This window comes from Brachyhypopomus gauderio, unplaced genomic scaffold (genome assembly GCF_052324685.1).
Source record: "Brachyhypopomus gauderio isolate BG-103 unplaced genomic scaffold, BGAUD_0.2 sc62, whole genome shotgun sequence".
Lineage (NCBI taxonomy): Eukaryota > Metazoa > Chordata > Actinopteri > Gymnotiformes > Hypopomidae > Brachyhypopomus > Brachyhypopomus gauderio.
The window spans coordinates 832,777-850,443 of record NW_027506883.1 but is presented as its reverse complement, the minus strand read 5'-3'; the positions used below and the strand labels follow the sequence as shown (position 1 = coordinate 850,443).

Here is a 17,667-nt window from a genome sequence, read left to right as displayed (position 1 = left end):
TAATTATGAGATATTAAGTCATTATTATGAGATATTAAGTCATAATAGAGATACTGTATGGACTTTTGTGGTAAGTGGTCAGAAGAGTTAATAAAACACAACAATGTACTGTACTGTAATGTAATTTTATTACATTATATATATATATATTATATAATTTTATTACAAACCGCATGACTATTTTATGGCGTATAATAAATCGACGTTAAGGGGTTCTACTAGTGAAAAAGTGTACGTGAGATTCATTCGTTTGTTGTCTGAAATGACACAAAAAAACGGTCCAGCCAAGTGATATTCCTCCAACAAACACAGTGCGCGCCACTGGGGGCACCAGGGAGAAATTCACCGCCTGCAAGGGGCAAAAGTGATGAACATGTGCATTATAGTACCTTAAGGATCGATTGGCATATGGAGGCTGAAACATACCTGCATTGTGGACCAGTACACTATCCCAGTCTATCAGGGGGAGAACCAGTCAGTGAAGATGAGGATAAATCACAGCTGAAGTATTTGGTAAAGTTTTGTCCTTACTGCATATTAAACTCACCTTGTAGGAAGTCCAAAATTTATTTTTCCAGTCTTCAAAAGGATCCTCTCTCCCTTCTAAGGTGCTCAAGCCTGTAGAAGGTGCAAATATATTTTAAAAAATCAGCTAGTGCATTTTAAAATATATATTAATGAATCCAGTTACTCATTAATTCCATACCAGTTGAGACATTTCCATCCGCACATCCGTTTACATGTAACTCTGTGAATTTATATCATCAGATCATGTGGTTAGTAGCTGCATAGACCACTAAGTGAACGTAGACCTGCTCACCGATGTAGAAGGCGCTTATTGTGGCAGGAGCAGCAATTAACTGGTCCAGGAAAACCTTCATAGTGACTTTTTTGGCTCCGCCCCCTGGAAACATCCTCTCTAGAGCACGCAGCCAGTGGTAGTTGAAGTTAGAATGGAAGCACAGCCCGACCAGTGCTACCCGAGCAGTCTGGGCCCAGTCCATGCTGTGGCTGTGAGCTCTGTTCACTGCTACTGGGACGGCCTGTTCTTCAGGAACATGCTGGCTGCATTCTGAGTCTTTGAGGGGAGCGTCCTCTGATGGCCTGGACACTTGAACTCTGTGTGTGGTCGATGTCTTCCGGTCAGAAGTGTCCCCGGTGAAATAGACATGTCTGTCCTGTGCACCTCCCAGCATGCTTTGCTGTATGACGTCTGCGGTGGCGAACAGGGTTGTGTATCCCACCACATTGGTAATGTAGGAGTAGGATCTGAACATGGCCCACGCACGATTCATGCTGTCTTCTGCAAAGAAAGGTTTTAAATGCAAAATGACTGTTGGAGTTAAGTTACAGTACGAATCTGAATCAGTTTGATGTGTTGGTTTGTAAGTATAATCAAGCCTAAACATTTGTGTCAGTCATATTTAGACACATTTCTATGGTTTTTAACCAAAATCAACCAAATGCAATGGAACAAAAAGGGATTACTCACCAGACAGCTGCTCTGTCCAAAAGTGATTAGCACAGATCACCGCCTTTTTTTTTACTTTACTGATTGGTTGCATGCAGAGGTCAGTCCAAACCTAGGCCAATGAAAATCAGCCACTTCAATGGGTCAAAGTTCCATGGGAATGGATGATAGACTTTTTAAAGATAAGCGTTTATCAGTCAAAGCAAAAATGTGAGAATGTTTCACATCCTGAAGGAATGCTAGAATCATATACAGTTAGTACATAAGAGGTTTGTCATAAAGAAAACAACTGCATTATTACCAAATGCAAGGCATTTATTTTTTGGACATAAAGACCTAAAACACATGGAATCTCCAACATAAACCAGGTAAAATTAGTCTTGCACATTCAACAAAGAATAAGTGGCTTTTAGGAGATATTTAACTTGTTTATCTGAAACGAGGTAAACATTAAAAGACTATAAACAAGTGTGCTGCTCACCACTAGAGTTAATTGTCTTGCTTGTAGTCCAAGTCAACAAATAATTAAAAAACAGCCACTTGACACTCGTGAATAGACACTTAGGGTCCAGTCCAACACAAAAGCACATGGTGTGTGTGTGTCGGGCCGTGTGGGTAGCACATGGAATACATTTGGGTTAAAAATAGCTCTCCACTCCTCGTCTTGCTGCTCACCAACAGTGCTGTACATTCTGTGCAATGAAATAAGAGTCTGTATTCTAGCTAAATTATTTTTTTCACCAAATGCATTTATTTGATTCTCTGCCTACTCAATTGCTTCCTTTTATCAAATATTTAAAAACATTTCATGAAAATAAAAACAAATTCAAATAAAATGTTATTTAAAAATATGATTAAATGAAATAATCAGTAAATATTACATTACATGTAAAAAATAAAACATTAACCACCAAAAATGACAAAACTACTGACACTGCATGTCATAACATACTTCCACCATCTTCATCTTCTCGCTGTGCATTTCCATACGTTTATATGGGCATCTCTTCTACTGCTTGGTCCTTTGGATTTGCAGAGATCACCACTGACCAGTTCAGAGACAGAGATCACCACTGACCAGTTCAGAGACAGAGATCACCACTGACCAGTTCAGAGATAGAGATCACCACTGACCAGTTCAGAGACAGAGATCACCACTGACCAGTTCAGAGACAGAGATCACCACTGACCAGTTCAGAGATAGAGATCACCACTGACCAGTTCAGAGATAGAGATCACCACTGACCAGTTCAGAGACAGAGATCACCACTGACCAGTTCAGAGACAGAGATTACCACTGACCAGTTCAGAGACAGAGATCACCACTGACCAGTTCAGAGATAGAGATCACCACTGACCAGTTCAGAGATATAGATCACCTCTGACCAGTTCAGAGATAGAGATCCCCGCTGACCAGTTCAGAGATAGAGATCCCCACTGACCAGTTCAGAGATAGAGATCCCCGCTGACCAGTTCAGAGATAGAGATCCCCTCTGACCAGTTCAGAGATAGAGATCACCTCTGACCAGTTCAGAGACAGAGATCACCTCTGACCAGTCCAGAGAAAGAGGTCACCTCTGACCAGTTCAAAGATAGAGATCACCTCTGACCAGTTCAGAGATAGAGATCACCTCTGACCAGTTCAGAGATAGAGATCACCTCTGACCGGTTCAGAGATAGAGATCCCCTCTGACCTGTTCAGAGATAGAAATCACCTCTGACCAGTTCAGAGACAGAGATCACCTCTGATGAGTTCAGAGATAGAGATCCCCTCTGACCAGTTCAGAGACAGAGATCACCTCCAGTCACTGTCGTCCCTCCTGCCTTCTCAGACCTGGCCAGGGGCCATTATGTTTGGTTCTTTGATGGATATGTAAAAATCCCAATCCTGCTGTGTTGAAATGTAAGGGCAATTTGACTGTGGCAACAAGAGGAACTCTCAGGCTGGAGAATGTGTTAATGAGGGCCAGAGATTAAACTGATCAATTAAAGCCTCGTTACGTCCTTAACTGGTGGGCTCCTGTTTGCTAGCACTTAACAAGCGAACCTTTGGTCCTATTGATAATGCATACAGAGTCCACACGAGGAAAGGCAGTTGACTCCCAGATAATTGCCCTCCTTCTCTCTTTTTTGACCTGTCAGTGGGCACTTTCTATTCTTTTTATTGGATATGTCTTACTGCCCTCTAATTTGAAAGGACAAAGAGTAGACAGCCTGAAGGCTATTCTTCAGCATCCTCATTGAAGCGGCCCCTCACACAGACACACACACACACACACACACACACACACACACACACACACACACACACACACACACACACACACACACATTCTTCCACGCACACACTCAGGCTCTTCCTATATATGCTCATGTACAGAACATCAACCTTTCTGTCTCTACCTGTTCTGCACAGTAAGTGAGCGGATGCTCAGACCAGGTGAGTGGCGTGACTGGTTATTTTTACATCATACTTAATGTCTGAATATACTGTATATGCATTTGAGCTTTGAGTGGCGTTTAAATGGTACCCTAAATGCTTTTAACAATGATTTGTGGATGATTCTTGTACTTATTTGTTGTGTTGTGTTATAAAGCTGGTGACCTTCACTAACCTACATTAGTAGTTTAATCTGTGTTGAGTCCTGTTCTCTTTTAATTGTCTAGGTGTGATTTAAACATTTGTTGTTTATAGAAAAAATTGAAAAACTAATATAGAAAATAATTTAAAGAACAAAAAAATGTTTTTGAAAGGTGTGCACCATTTGAATGTGTGATGTCATTATAAATGTAGCATTATTGGATAATTCTTTATCTATTTGTGCTAATTACATGGTAATGTAAATTCATGCTATTAGTCTCAATATTGGATAACTTTTATATTTGACATTATTCTCTATCCTGCTCTAAGGTATATGTTCATCTAGCACCATGTCCTTTGAACCAGGACTAGAACGCGGTGTCCCATGGGGTCGTGACCTATTTACATTTGTGACATCGGCAGCAGGTCACATGATGCGGACGCTGCAAAGACCACGGAAAAATAAACCATCCAAACGGCAGGTTAACCATCGCAGGTTTCTCCACAACATGATCCAGAGGTATATGAGAGAGATGAAGAGAGAGAGAGAGAGAGAGAGAGAGAGAGAGAGAGAGAGAGAGAGAGAGAGAGAGAGAGAGAGAGAAATAGAGAGAGACAAAGTTAAAATTCTGTAATGAAATATTTTGTTCATCAGCAAACATTTGTTTCTTCAAAGGAAATTTGCAGAAATAGAGGCTGGAAATCACCAGCTGTGTTCAGCTCTGTGTTCAGCAGACGTGTCTCACAGGCAGACAGAGATGAAATCATCACAGAGGACTGAACCTGAAAACGCCATGAAAAGCGGTACAAACCATTCGCCATGCATGTAAATTTAGAGTAGATATGTCTGTAGATCCAGAACTAGTTTCTAATGATTAGGACTGATGTTAGGAATGATCTCATCACCTCTTCTTCTCTGCAGCCACGGCCGAGCCATCCAGAACTGAGACGAAACAGCAGAATGTGATCAATGATGCAAGCACTTCAGACAGTCTCGCGGATAACACACACCACTCAAAGAGCAAGGCTCCAAAAACTGGTCGTAACAGCCTGAACAGTGGAGAAGACAATCCGATTAGTGAACCAGACAGTCTGGTTGGGAACAGTGGGGAGGAGCTGGAAAACATCTGTGAGAAGTTGCCACTAGAATCTGCCTTTAACTGTGAGAGGGAACTACTCCGGTCTGGACCTGTTGATCTGGACAACTTGTTGCAAGTTAGCAACATTATTCTAGAAGACAGCATAGTCACGTGGCTTGATAATATTGAAAGAATACAGCAAAACTCAAATGAACACATCCCTAAATCCCCCAGTGTGGAGCAGGAACACCCGTGTCTCGTGTCACTCCTGGATATCTCACCAGCTTTACCAGCCGAGTCCCCATTGCCTTTGGATTCATGTGATTTTGAAGTGGACCTGCAGACAGACACTGACCCCATCTCCCAAATGCAACATATCACAGAGAGTCTAGATGTGATGGAGGACATTGAACTACTAGATTCCACAGAAGGAGATCTACAGATCCACCACAGTGATCAAGTGATTACTTCAGCTTGGCATATGCAGAGTGAAGATCAGGGCTCCTTTCAAAATAACTTCATTAATACATTCCTCAGCACTTCACATGGAGGCTGTGTCATGGACACCCAGTCAGACTGTGATGAAGGACTGGACATTGGGCCACAACTCACCACATTTCTGCAAAATTCTATTAAGGATTTGAACACAGAAGATGATTTTAGAGATAACGTTGACTACAATCCATCAACCTGTCCATCTAACCGCCATCAGAATCAATCAGTGAGGTCAAGACAGACAGGGGTCGCCATAGATTCCTATCTAAATAATCCTGATAATCCTAAATCAGTAATCAATAACGAGGATCAATGCACAGTCAATGGTATGTGGAGCTCATTGGGGGAAACCTCAAAAGGTTTGGAACAAGGTGTTTTTTTAAACCATGTTCTTGATAGCCAACTTTTACAAAGGACTGACCATGTGTTAACTCAATACTGGAATCGACAGCACATACCCAAAGTTCATACGCCAAGCAGTGACATGGACCCTTACTGTGTGTTAGTGGGTGAAAACAGCGGTATTGACTCAGGAACTACTCTGAATCCAAACTATATCAGTCCTCCAAACCTGCACTCGTCCTCTGCAGAAGATTTCTGCTTTGGTGTGCCACCACATGCCACTAGCAATTGTAATGAAGAATCTTGTTTATATTCAAATGGTGAGGGTGATCTGAGTATTCCCAGTTTCGAGGGTGTGGCTCAGTCATTTCCTGCCCCTGCACACAAACCACACCCTCATCGAATCTCAACTCCGCCTCTGAATGATGACTGGCTATTCAGCCACATAGTAGCAGAGGAGAACTTTAAAAGTATGATCAAATCACCAGGACAAATCTACTGTTAGGAGATCTGTGTGAAGTTCATGGTTTAATGGACAATTCCTTTTTTAAAGTGTAGTTAGGACAGTTTTTCTAACTATGATTCTAAGAAAGCATATAATAAATGTGCATGAATTGAGGCTTTGTGGACAAGGAAAATAAATTTACCCTTCAAAAAAATGTTTGTGGGCACTGAAGAACATGTAAACTGAAGAACTGAAGAAACAGAAGAACAGAAGGAAACGAGTATATGAGCATGTGTGAACCTCACTGAACGTAAAGTCCTTCAGAGGTGTACTACTGTAAAAACACGAGGTAGAAATATATAGTGTAAAAAAAGGTTTAATTTGATACATGGATAGTTGTATTATTTGGATTTATGCAGTGTTATACTAATATCTAAATAGTAGTCTAAATATTGCTGCCTGGTTTTAATGAGCTGGGCTGTTTGATCATGTAAATATGAGTTTTTTTTTATATTATTAACCAAAATGAATGAATGTTGCTTCGGGTTGATTCAAACTGTTCTATTTAAAGTGAGTTCAAACTCAGTGAAAATCATTTGGAAGTGGGCAGTGACTTCAGCAGTGTGGAATGATCTATGTAAATAAGATATGAATGAATGTAAATAAGATGTAAATATGAATCAAGTGCAACTGTATTTATTTTAATATGTATATGTGGCTGATTATCATCTCATTTAGATTGGAGAATATTAATAAGTGTGCTTGTGGTAATTTCTGTAAAATATTCCTGTCTTTGTATTAAGGCCCAAACTGGTAGACAATTTAAATTGAGAAAATGCAAATGTGCTGTTGTGAGTGTCCAGCATGAAGTCAGGATGCCTTCCAGACGTCTGCTCAGGAACTACAGGGCCTAGAAGACTGCAGCTTAGAGCCCACTTATGAATAGATTCTTATTTGGTCATATCACTATCATTATTAATATGGCCAGAACTGATCTTTGATTTAGCATCATCCCCCTTCTTCATCTTGATGTTTATTTTGACAAAGGACTTTTATGGCAGACTTAGAAAATTAATAAGTAAGATAACACTGGTCAATGTAAAAGTTTTTTTTTTAAATGTACTGAGTGTGCTGATTTTTGTATATATGTAAAATAAACCACACAAATTTCAAAACCAATAACATACAGTATATTAAAAGTCACCCCAGTAAGACTTTATCCATATAGCAAAATTAACAAACAAATAAAAAGCTGCCCAGAGGCAAACAAACAAATAAACAAACTAAGATTATCTAGATACCAGTCTTGGTATTAATAAATACAAACAACTTAATGCACTCCTTCTGTTCGCCATTAACTGCTCTTCTCCACACAGATTCATTACATTGCAGCTAGCATCCTCCGCTAAAGCACCATCTCTTTCCACACTAGTCTAGTTATAAAACAGCAGCAGTATGGAACAAATATCAAAATGAGACAGAAATAACAAAAACCACACATTCAGTTTAGGTAAGTGAAAGTTGTTTTTGTATGTTTACATTTTTGAATGAAATAAAAATTAACTATTACATGTTCTCTCCGTATATCTAAGACATTTTTGAGAGCCAAAAGTAACACTAGGGGTCACTAACCAGGAGGGTACATTTATTTTTTCACTGGCTTGGACAATGTGAACAGCCTGACTGATTTAGAACATTATTTCAGAATTAGATGGGGAAAAATTTGTCTCTTTTACAAAATTGTACATAATGAGCAAGAGCACTGGATTTTATCACGGGATACATTCATATGAACCTTTCATCATAAGTATAACTTAATTTGAGTACATTTTGATGATACGTTTTAGTAGTCAAAATATTCCATGATATTTACGGAACATCTCCTCAGTACCAGATGAATATAATTGCCAGTTTGGATTCTGAAAAGTACGAAGTCAGGCCTAGTTTAGGATTCAGAGCAACACAGAAACTTTGTTATTGCACAGAATAACTGGATTAGCGTCTAGGTGTAACCAGAGAGGGACCCCATAGGAGAGCCACCCACATCATATATGTCTAAAGGAAAAAGGTGCAAAGTTGGTGGCTTGTTTGGTCCTAATTCTATGCTTGTACTGACAAGCCATTACACAGGGACGTTTTAGTACATTTAATAAACTACAGTGTGTTTTTATAGTCAGTAGTAACAGTGTGATAACATTTTTGTTCTGATTAGGAAACTCTTCCGTAGAAGAAATAAAAATGGTCTAAATGGACCTTGCAACACAGATACATTAAACAGCAGCTTATTATTTGTGGTGAATGTAACAGAAATGAGAGTCTGGGGAAAGCCTTAGCTTAGCCTAGCCTAGCCTAGCCCAAAACTCAGGGCCTAGTCCACCAAACTGAAAAATGAGTATTACAGACTCATAAAGGAGCTTTAGAGACTTTCAAAAGAGAGATTCACAAAATAACATTGTAGGAATTTAGACACCTTTCTGTGTGGTTGGCTTTAATTGATCTGGCAATAAACCACACAGTAAAGGAGTGAAAACCCCATTCATAAGGATCTGTCGCCCAAGGGGTTGGTTTCCTGACAGTAAGTGTTTTGACATATAAAACAAGGGCAAAGAGAGGAACCTTCAACCCATTTGAACCATTCGGGAGACGCCGATTTGATCATCCTCCACTACCAAACCCTTTATGCCAAAAAAAGGCCAAGGATTAAAGGGCACTCAGAACAGAGCGGAGGTGCTGAGGTCTTGGGTGTTCACAGGGGGGATGGACCCAGTTCCTGCACCACCACACAACTGCAGCACAGCTTTCCTTGTTCAGGTCCCTTTGTTCATCCTAACACCACTGATTTGGTAAAACATAAAAGCTTAAATTTTATAATTATCATATAATTAAAAACAAACAAAAAACAAAACCAAAACAAAAAAACCCATCATGCATGTATTTTGATAAATAATAATCTATTTTTTTAACAATGATGTGCTTGCAGTAATGACACTGCTTAATGACACAAAGTAACTACTTCTTTTGATCTGCAGAGAGACCGAGAAGTCACCTCACACACGACCCCTCACACACGACCCCTCACACATGACCCCTCACACATGACCCTACAGCGTGTCAGCGTGACCCCTCACACACTTCAGGAGTGTAAAATTTCTCATCACATCACTCTGTATTCTCTATCGTGTCTTTAAAAGATTGCACATACAAGTCACTGTACATACGGGTTTCTGACGATGCTCAAGAGCTCAGTCTGCTTGAACTATTTAAGATTACGTTAATCATCAAAGCATAGGCAAGAAAATCAGCCATAACATAAATAACTGGGATAATGAGAATCGATTGATGAACAGTTATGGTTGAACAAATGTGCTGAAATGAGTAGTGATATGTTTAAAAATGTGGAAATACTTTGTAACTAATCACAGTCTACTTATCAAATTAATTCACTAAGAATAGGATTTTTAAAAATATTTCAACAAAAGGTTTCAAGGACTGCACAATGTCATTAGTATCCAAGTTTTCCACGTCTCCTCATGGTATTCAAACACATTACACTGGGCAAATCAACTATATCTTCCAAAACCCTGATCTTTATATTTTAAATGGTAAACTGACAGTACATTTACGAGGGTGTTTTGTTGTACTAATGGTCTAAGCAGACATCAATTCTCAAAAATCTGATTATGCTATGAATTTTACATTTTTAAAAAGGAGACTTGTCAAAGGTTTTTAAGGCTTAAACGAGCACCCCACTGGCATGTATGATGGCACCAGGGAGGTGTTACTATGTGACAATGTTGTAGGTGAGGTTGTGTTAAGTGAGGATAGTATTGGTAAGGTTATACCACATGATAATGGAATCAGTGAGGTTGCACTACATGATAATGGAATCAGTGAGGTTGCAGTACATGATAATGGAATCAGTGAGGTTGCACTACATGATAATGGAATCAGTGAGGTTGCACTACATGATAACTGAATCAGTGAGGCTGCACAATATGATCATGTTGACAATGAATTTGTATTATGCAGTGACCTCATCAGTGAGGTTATACTATGTCAATGGTATTGTTGAGGTTTTAATATGTGATAAGAGTATCAGTGAGGATGTACTATGTAATAATGGTATCAGTGAGTTTGGACTATTTTACAATGGCACCGTTGAGGTTGTACTATACGATAACAGTATCAGTGAGGTTATTCGATGTGCATTTTTATTTATAGAAACACTATTTTAATATGGGTTGACAAATTGCCTATCAGTACCTGTCCATTGACTGAAATGAGCAGTCTCTAATTGTTCGATTTATGCCATTTGGAAAACACTTCTCAAGATAAATTATTCTTATTCTGTTTTCTTGCGACCTATCAAAACAAGGAATTTGGGGGGGTATACCACAATGAATTCTAAATGTTTCTAATGCAATTTGATCCAGTTTAAAATACGACTTATTATTATGTACATGAAACTATTTTCTTCTGATGCTTCCTGTTTACGTATTTTTTTTGTTATTTTAAATGTTTTTCTTATGTTTATCTATTTATTTATTTTGTGAATTTTTGCCCCCTCCTAATGCCAACAGTGGAGAAGCTAACCTGCCTTCTGTTCCTTCAGACTTAATTCACAGTAGATTATTTTTTCTCTCTCACTTTCTTGTTTCTAAGAAAATGTTTGACTTCGATGTGTAAAATCATCTGTACCAAATTGTTTGATAAAAAAGTTTGACAATTTCTCCATTGATTTGATGTTGCTATCCCTAAATATTAAATAAGACGACTATTCTCAAAAAGTTTTAGCATCTTGAAACGTTCAGTGTGTGTGTCTAAAATTCCATTTTGCCAAAAGTGAGAGAGAGAAAGGCTTCTGAGAGGAACACTGATTGGCAGATGAATCATTCATGCAAGCACAGCCAATGAGAGCCTTAACACGAATCTGCAGTTGAATGTCTGACAATGATTTTCGATCATATCACCATCAAAAACATGCAGACTGCCCTTAAACACATGGCTTATGGTTGATTGAAAGAGCGCTTAGGTTGAAGCAGCCATCTTAACTTTGCCACATTTAAGCCTGATATACATTGCACTGATATGTGGCATTTCTGATATACTTTAATGCTATTTCCCTCAGAACACTGGGAAAATGGATTTCTTTTCCACTTAAGGAAATGAATTGTACTCCTTATTTAACACGTCAGTGTAGGACATTAAACACTTAAAAGTACTATCTCTGTATGAGCTTTATCTCCAAATTTAAAAGTACTACGATATCTCCACCATGAAATCATGTGCGTCTAGTTATTTCCGTCTCGGTTGAGGAGTTACAGTCTGTGCAGCTCGGTTTCTCCGACATGTTATTTAACTGATTAGTCAGGCTGTCTGTCCAACCGCCAGCTGCCTGTTTCCTCGTCCCCAGAACAGCTCACTCTGCGTCGGTCAGGCTGTACGGGGGTGGTGGCCCCAGGGACTTGGACTCGGAGGAGATGGGTGTCCCAGGCAGACCGCTGGAGGGAGTGGGGGAGCCGGGGGGCTCCTCAGAGTCCGAGTTCTCCTGAGAGAGGTCGTCCACCAGGGCTCTCCGACCTCCTCGCACGGACAGAGGGAGGGGAGCACGTCTGAGGGAGAGAGAGGGAGGAAAGGTGAGGTGGAGAAGGAGAGAGAGTGGCAAAGAGACAGACAAAAGTAAAAGAGAGTGTTAGAGTTTAAAAAACAATGTGATATAAAGGAGAGATTGAGATAGGAGGTGCAAGATTAGGATATGTGCATGAAATAATGTTTTGAAAAGGGAAAAGTTGACAAGAATAGGAAACAATTTTGATATTTAACACACAAAGGACAGAGAGGACACCTTATTGAGCCATGAAAGGACAGAGAGGACACATTAGTGAGACATGAGGGGACCAAGAGGACACCTTAGTGAGACATGAGGGGACAGAAAGGACACCTTAGTAAGGCATGAGAGGACACCTTAGAGAGGCATGAGAGGACAGAGAGGACACATTAGTGAGGCACAGTGTTGGGAACGTTACTTTAAAAAAGTAATTATAGTTACTCACTACTTGTTCAAAAAAGTAACTGAGTTAGTAACTGAATTACTCTATAATAAAAGTAACTTGTTACCAGGGAAAGTAACTATTTGCGTTACAGTTAAAAAAAAGGTTATATGCCAATTAATTACGTTTTTTTTTTTTAAAGCAGTTTTCACAGTCAGTTGAAATGAGTAGATCAGAAAGTTTAACTTTTGATATTTATTGCACATCCACAGACCAGTGCAGGATAAAATCCTTTAAAATCCCAAATCTTTGTAAAAAAAAAAAGCAAAAAGTAAAGTAAACAGTTACACTATATAAAGTGCATTTACATCTATGAAATTAATTTAAATTCTCTCAACTTGAGACAACTGGTTTGTTTACAACAGAAGTAAACTTAACAATACAACCTCTATTCTTAATTAAATAAATCAAATACCCAGTCTGGTAGACATTCAGGAACTTCAAGTATTTTCTTAAATAATGTTTATATCGCCTTGAAAATTCTAGTTTTCTTCGGCTTGCACCTGACGCCATTTCGGCCTCTTCTCCGTTTGTGTCGTGTCACTCGCGTGCTTTGGCGCGCGTGTAAAAACACTGGCTCTGATTGGCTATCATAACGCTGCCTTAGCCAATCGCTTACTGACTTGTTAAGTTAAACAGATGTTACACGGAGAACTGTGACCTATCGGGATCTGTTACTCCTCACTAGCCTGGGCAGCGGTCCGCTCGGATTAGTATATCAATATATAGTAACGCACCGCTTTTAATGACCAGTAATGTAAACGGCGTTGTAACAACAGGAAAAGTAATTAATTATATTATCCCGTTACTGACAAAATGACGCCGTTACCTAACGCCGTTATTTTTAACGGCGTTATTCGCAACACTGGTGAGGCATGAGAGGACACCTTAGAGAGGCATGAGGGGACAGAGAGGACACCTTAGTGAGACATGAGGGGACAGAGAGGACACCTTAGTGAGACATGAGGGGACAGAGAGGACACCTTAGTGAGGCATGAGAGGACACCTTAGTGAGACATGAGGGGACAGGGAGGACACCTTAGTGAGGCATGAGAGGACACCTTAGTGAGACATGAGGGGACAGAGAGGACACCTTAGTGAGACATGAGGGGACAGAGAGGACACCTTAGTGAGGCATGAGGGGACAGAGAGGACACCTTAGTGAGGCATGAGAGGACACCTTAGTGAGACATGAGGGGACAGAGAGGACACCTTAGTGAGGCATGAGAGGACACCTTAGTGAGGCATGAGGGGACAGAGAGGACACCTTAGTGAGGCATGAGAGGACACCTTAGTGAGGCATGAGGGGACAGAGAGGACACCTTAGTGAGGCATGAGGGGACACTTTAGAGAGGCATGAGAGGACACCTTAGTGAGGCATGAGAGGACACTTTAGAGAGGCATGAGAGGACACCTTAGTGAGGCATGAGAGGACACTTTAGAGAGGCATGAGAGGACACCTTAGAGAGGCATGAGAGGACACCTTAGAGAGGCATGAGAGGACACCTTAGTGAGGCATGAGAGGACACTTTAGAGAGGCATGAGAGGACACCTTAGTGAGGCATGCTTTCAGTTCACAGGAGAAAACACAATCTTGGAGCAGAAGTGTATGAAACACACACAAACACACTGTAAAGACCTACTTGGTGGCTTTGGGTTGCTCTGTGCCACTGAGTGAAACGAACAAACATGCACACACACACACACACACACACACACACACACACACACACACGCACGCACACACACACACACACATGCAGCTCTATTAGATGTTGACATGAACCATGCATGTATAAACCTAAATAAACCAGCAAGCAAAACCGAACCCAGTATCCATTTCCAGTGACGTTACACCCCCGATCCCGATGCATGCATGCCCAGGCTGACCACCCCCCCCATGACCAGGCTGACCACCCCCCACCTGCCGTGCGTCTGTACCTGAGCTGTGAGCGCAGGGCGTTGAGCTCACGGTTCATACTCTGCATGCTGTCGCTCATCTCCTCCACCTCCCGCTGTAGTTTCCTACGCTGGGCGTTGGTGCGTGAGTTCTCCTCCTCCACCTCCTCCAGCTGACGCTTCAGCTGACGCACACGCCCCATAGACTTGTCCAGCTGCAGGAGGACAATCCACACCAGATGTTGGACACGCAGTACTCAGACCTTCTGCTATTGATACACCACCAGGTCCAGATTCAAGGTTCAGAAAAATATTAAAATATTTCAGGAAATTCAGCTGTATCTTATTTTACAGGACTTTCTCATAGCTCTCGCTAATGTGGCATGAGAAATGTGTTAAAGTATAGTTGTTATTAATGTATTCAAGATAACGTATAATGTATAATGGACATTTGACTGTTGTTTTGCTGGAGGTTCTGAAGTTCTTGCAGTTCCTGCCCGTCTGGTCTGTGTATGGTTTAGAGGAAGCAGGTCCCCACACCTCGGTTAACATCAGATTCAAGGACCTTTAAATGACTTTCCAGGACCAACTTCCTCAAATTCAAGGACTGCACCTGCCAGCATTTACCTACTGTTACCCCTGAATATGTTATCAAAAAACCATGTTAATACAACGCAAGTTCAAAGGCCCAAATGTGCAAGACATTACATTGTTCTAATCTCATTATATGGCTTTGTTCCTCTGTTCTGTTCTATGTGTATATGCATATGTGTATTATTTGAAGATTATTTGAAGATTCAATGAAATCTTCACTCACGCTCAATGTGACAATTTACCATTTCACCTGTGAGAAGGTGGCACACGTAAAGCACCTACACAAACATTAACTAAGTGCACGAAACACTAGAATGCAGTGCTGATTTAAACGAATTTCGCCAATAAAGTCTACAGAATGACCGAACTTTTGCAAAGTAAAAGTCAGCATAGGCCCTGCGGAATCAATTTTAAATGAACTTGTGCTGGCAAAATATTGACAGCAGACAAAACAACACAAAATTATACACATATGCTCATAGAACAGAACAGAGGAACAAAGCCATATAATGAGATTAGAACAATACCTCTCTAGAGATCAGGTGTGAGATGATTCTAGCATAAAAAAAAAATGCTAAACTACTTAATGAAGAATAATATGATTTAAATTCACTCAAAGCAGTGGAAGGAGAGCTTATGACACCTTCACTTACTGTAGTGAATGTAGTATTTTGCTAAAGGAATGACTACATTAATGGCACCAGAGAAATCTGAACTTTTTGTTAATCTGAAAGTTTTGTTATGCAGAAAATGGCATCAACATCAAAAGAAGGAACGTTAAATTTGAGATTAATCCAGTTTCTAATGGACATGAAAAGAATGCATCTTCTGACTGACAAAAGGCACATGAGTCAACATCAAATTTAAATCTTCTTTTAAGAAACTTGGCTACAGGATATATATCTTATTTATTATTTTGAAATGAGTTTCTTTCACTTTAGGAGATATTTGCAATTTGACAAATTTGGAATGAGCAAAAGACATTGTGGTTTTATCATTTGTATCAGGATGTTTCTTTCTTCTGCCTCATACCATCATTGATAATCTTATTACATTTGATGTCAAATAAGTTAGTCATTTACTTTTAACGTGGGCATCGAAACAGTCACCTCTGACTATAAAATAACATTTCTGATTAATTGAATCAATGCTAAAGGAATCGCTTTGCAGACCTTGTTAAAATCTTTATAACAAATATCATATCTGATCACATTTTTCAACAAAGGATGATAAATTTAGGCTAAATTCATAAGAATCTAAAAGATTCTTTACAAAAATACCTTTTTCATACCAATCTTTTCTAAATATTGACTTCCTACCAACTGTTATTGCCCTGTTATTTGTTGACAGGGGTCTTCATTCATGTGATGTTTCAAACCCCCCCAAAAATATTCAAGGACCTCCAAGGACGTCTGTCTATTTATGCCCGTTTTCAAAAACTTTCCAGGGCCTTGAACTTATTTTTCAGATTCACAAACTTTCAAGGATTTCAAGGACCTGTGGGAACCATGTGGAAGTGTTGGAGTGGACATGGGGACAGAGAGAACGCACCTGCTCTCTGTAATGGTCTGTGTATGGTTTAGTGGACGTGTTGGAGTGGACATGGGGACAGAGAGAACGCACCTGCTCTCTGTAATGGTCTGTGTATGGTTTAGTGGACGTGTTGGAGTGGACATGGGGACAGAGAGGACGCACCTGCTCTCTGTAATGGTCTGTGTATGGTTTAGTGGAGGTGTTGGAGTGGACATGGGGACAGAGAGGACGCACCTGCTCTCTGTAATGGTCTGTGTATGGTTTAGTGGACGTGTTGGAGTGGACATGGGGACAGAGAGGACGCACCTGCTCTCTGTACTGGTCATTGTATGGTTTAGTGGAGGTGTTGGAGTGGACATGGGGACAGAGAGAACGCACCTGCTCTCTGTACTGGTCATTGTATGGTTTAGTGGACGTGTTGGAGTGGACATGGGGACAGAGGGGACACACCTGCTCTCTGTACTGGTCTGCGTGTCTCCTCTCGTCCTCCACCTGCATCACCACCTCCTTCAGCTTCTTCTCTGTCTTCCGCACCAGCTTGTTGGCGAGGGCACGCTCCCTGTGAGAGAGGGAGGGGCAATGGGTCAGGGGCAGGAGCAACATGCTGCCCCACGCTCCCTGAACTTACCCCACACACTCCCTGAACTTACCCCACACACTCCCTGAACTTACCCCACACACTCCCTGAACTTACCCCACACACACGCTCCCTGAAATTACCCCACACACTCCCTGAACTTACCCCACACACTCCCTGAACTTACCCCGCACGCACGCTCCCTGAACTTACCCCGCACGCACGCTCCCTGAACTTACCCCACACGCACACTCCCTGAACTTACCCCGCACGCTCCCTGAACTTACCCTGCACGCATGCTGCCTGAACTTACCCCGCACGCACGCTCCCTGAACTTACCCCGCACGCTCCCTGAACTTACCCCGCACGCTCCCTGAACTTACCCCACACACACGCTCCCTGAACTTACCCCGCACGCTGCCTGAACTTACTCCGCACGCACGCTCCCTGAACTTACCCCACACACACGCTCCCTGAACTTACCCCACACACACGCTCCCTGAACTTACCCCGCACGCTCCCTGAACTTACCCCGCACGCTGCCTGAACTTACCCCACACACACGCTCCCTGAACTTACCCCACACACACGCTCCCTGAAC

At 41.0% G+C, this 17,667-nt stretch overlaps 2 protein-coding genes across 4 annotated transcripts in view; both read right to left on the bottom strand.

Annotated features, from left to right (window-relative positions):
• Positions 1-176: 176 nt before the first annotated feature.
• Positions 177-2,254, bottom strand: LOC143489466 (mpv17-like protein). The gene is made up of 6 exons (XM_076988527.1): positions 1,953-2,254; positions 1,493-1,583; positions 821-1,303; positions 548-618; positions 427-456; positions 177-349 (listed from the first exon to the last, which is right to left on the bottom strand). The coding sequence occupies exons 2-6, from the start codon at positions 1,563-1,565 to the stop codon at positions 206-208; spliced, it is 801 nt and encodes a 266-aa protein (XP_076844642.1). The 5' UTR covers positions 1,566-1,583; positions 1,953-2,254; the 3' UTR covers positions 177-205.
• Positions 2,255-6,574: 4,320 nt separating this feature from the next.
• Positions 6,575-17,667, bottom strand: part of myh14 (myosin, heavy chain 14, non-muscle) — a 43,629-nt gene continuing 32,536 nt past the window's right edge. For 2 of the 3 annotated variants that reach the window (XM_076988454.1, XM_076988452.1), the window contains exons 41-44: positions 16,940-17,048; positions 14,405-14,577; positions 14,107-14,133; positions 6,575-12,025 (exon numbers count right to left, since the gene is read on the bottom strand). In XM_076988454.1, the coding sequence (XP_076844569.1) occupies positions 11,833-12,025; positions 14,107-14,133; positions 14,405-14,577; positions 16,940-17,048 (502 nt within the window). In that variant the 3' untranslated portion in view covers positions 6,575-11,832. The remainder of the gene's footprint in view (positions 12,026-14,106; positions 14,134-14,404; positions 14,578-16,939; positions 17,049-17,667) is intronic. The other variant, XM_076988453.1, reaches the window with a different exon arrangement.

Coding starts and splice junctions, on each gene's coding strand:
- LOC143489466 (XM_076988527.1), bottom strand. CDS start 1,565: ATGCAACCAATCAGTAAAGTAAAAAAAAAGGCGGTGATCTGTGCTAAT. Junction 1,304..1,492: donor TTGGACAGAGCAGCTGTCTG/GTGAGTAATCCC, acceptor CTTTCTTTGCAG/AAGACAGCATGAATCGTGCG. Junction 457..547: donor AATTTTGGACTTCCTACAAG/GTGAGTTTAATA, acceptor TCCCCCTGATAG/ACTGGGATAGTGTACTGGTC.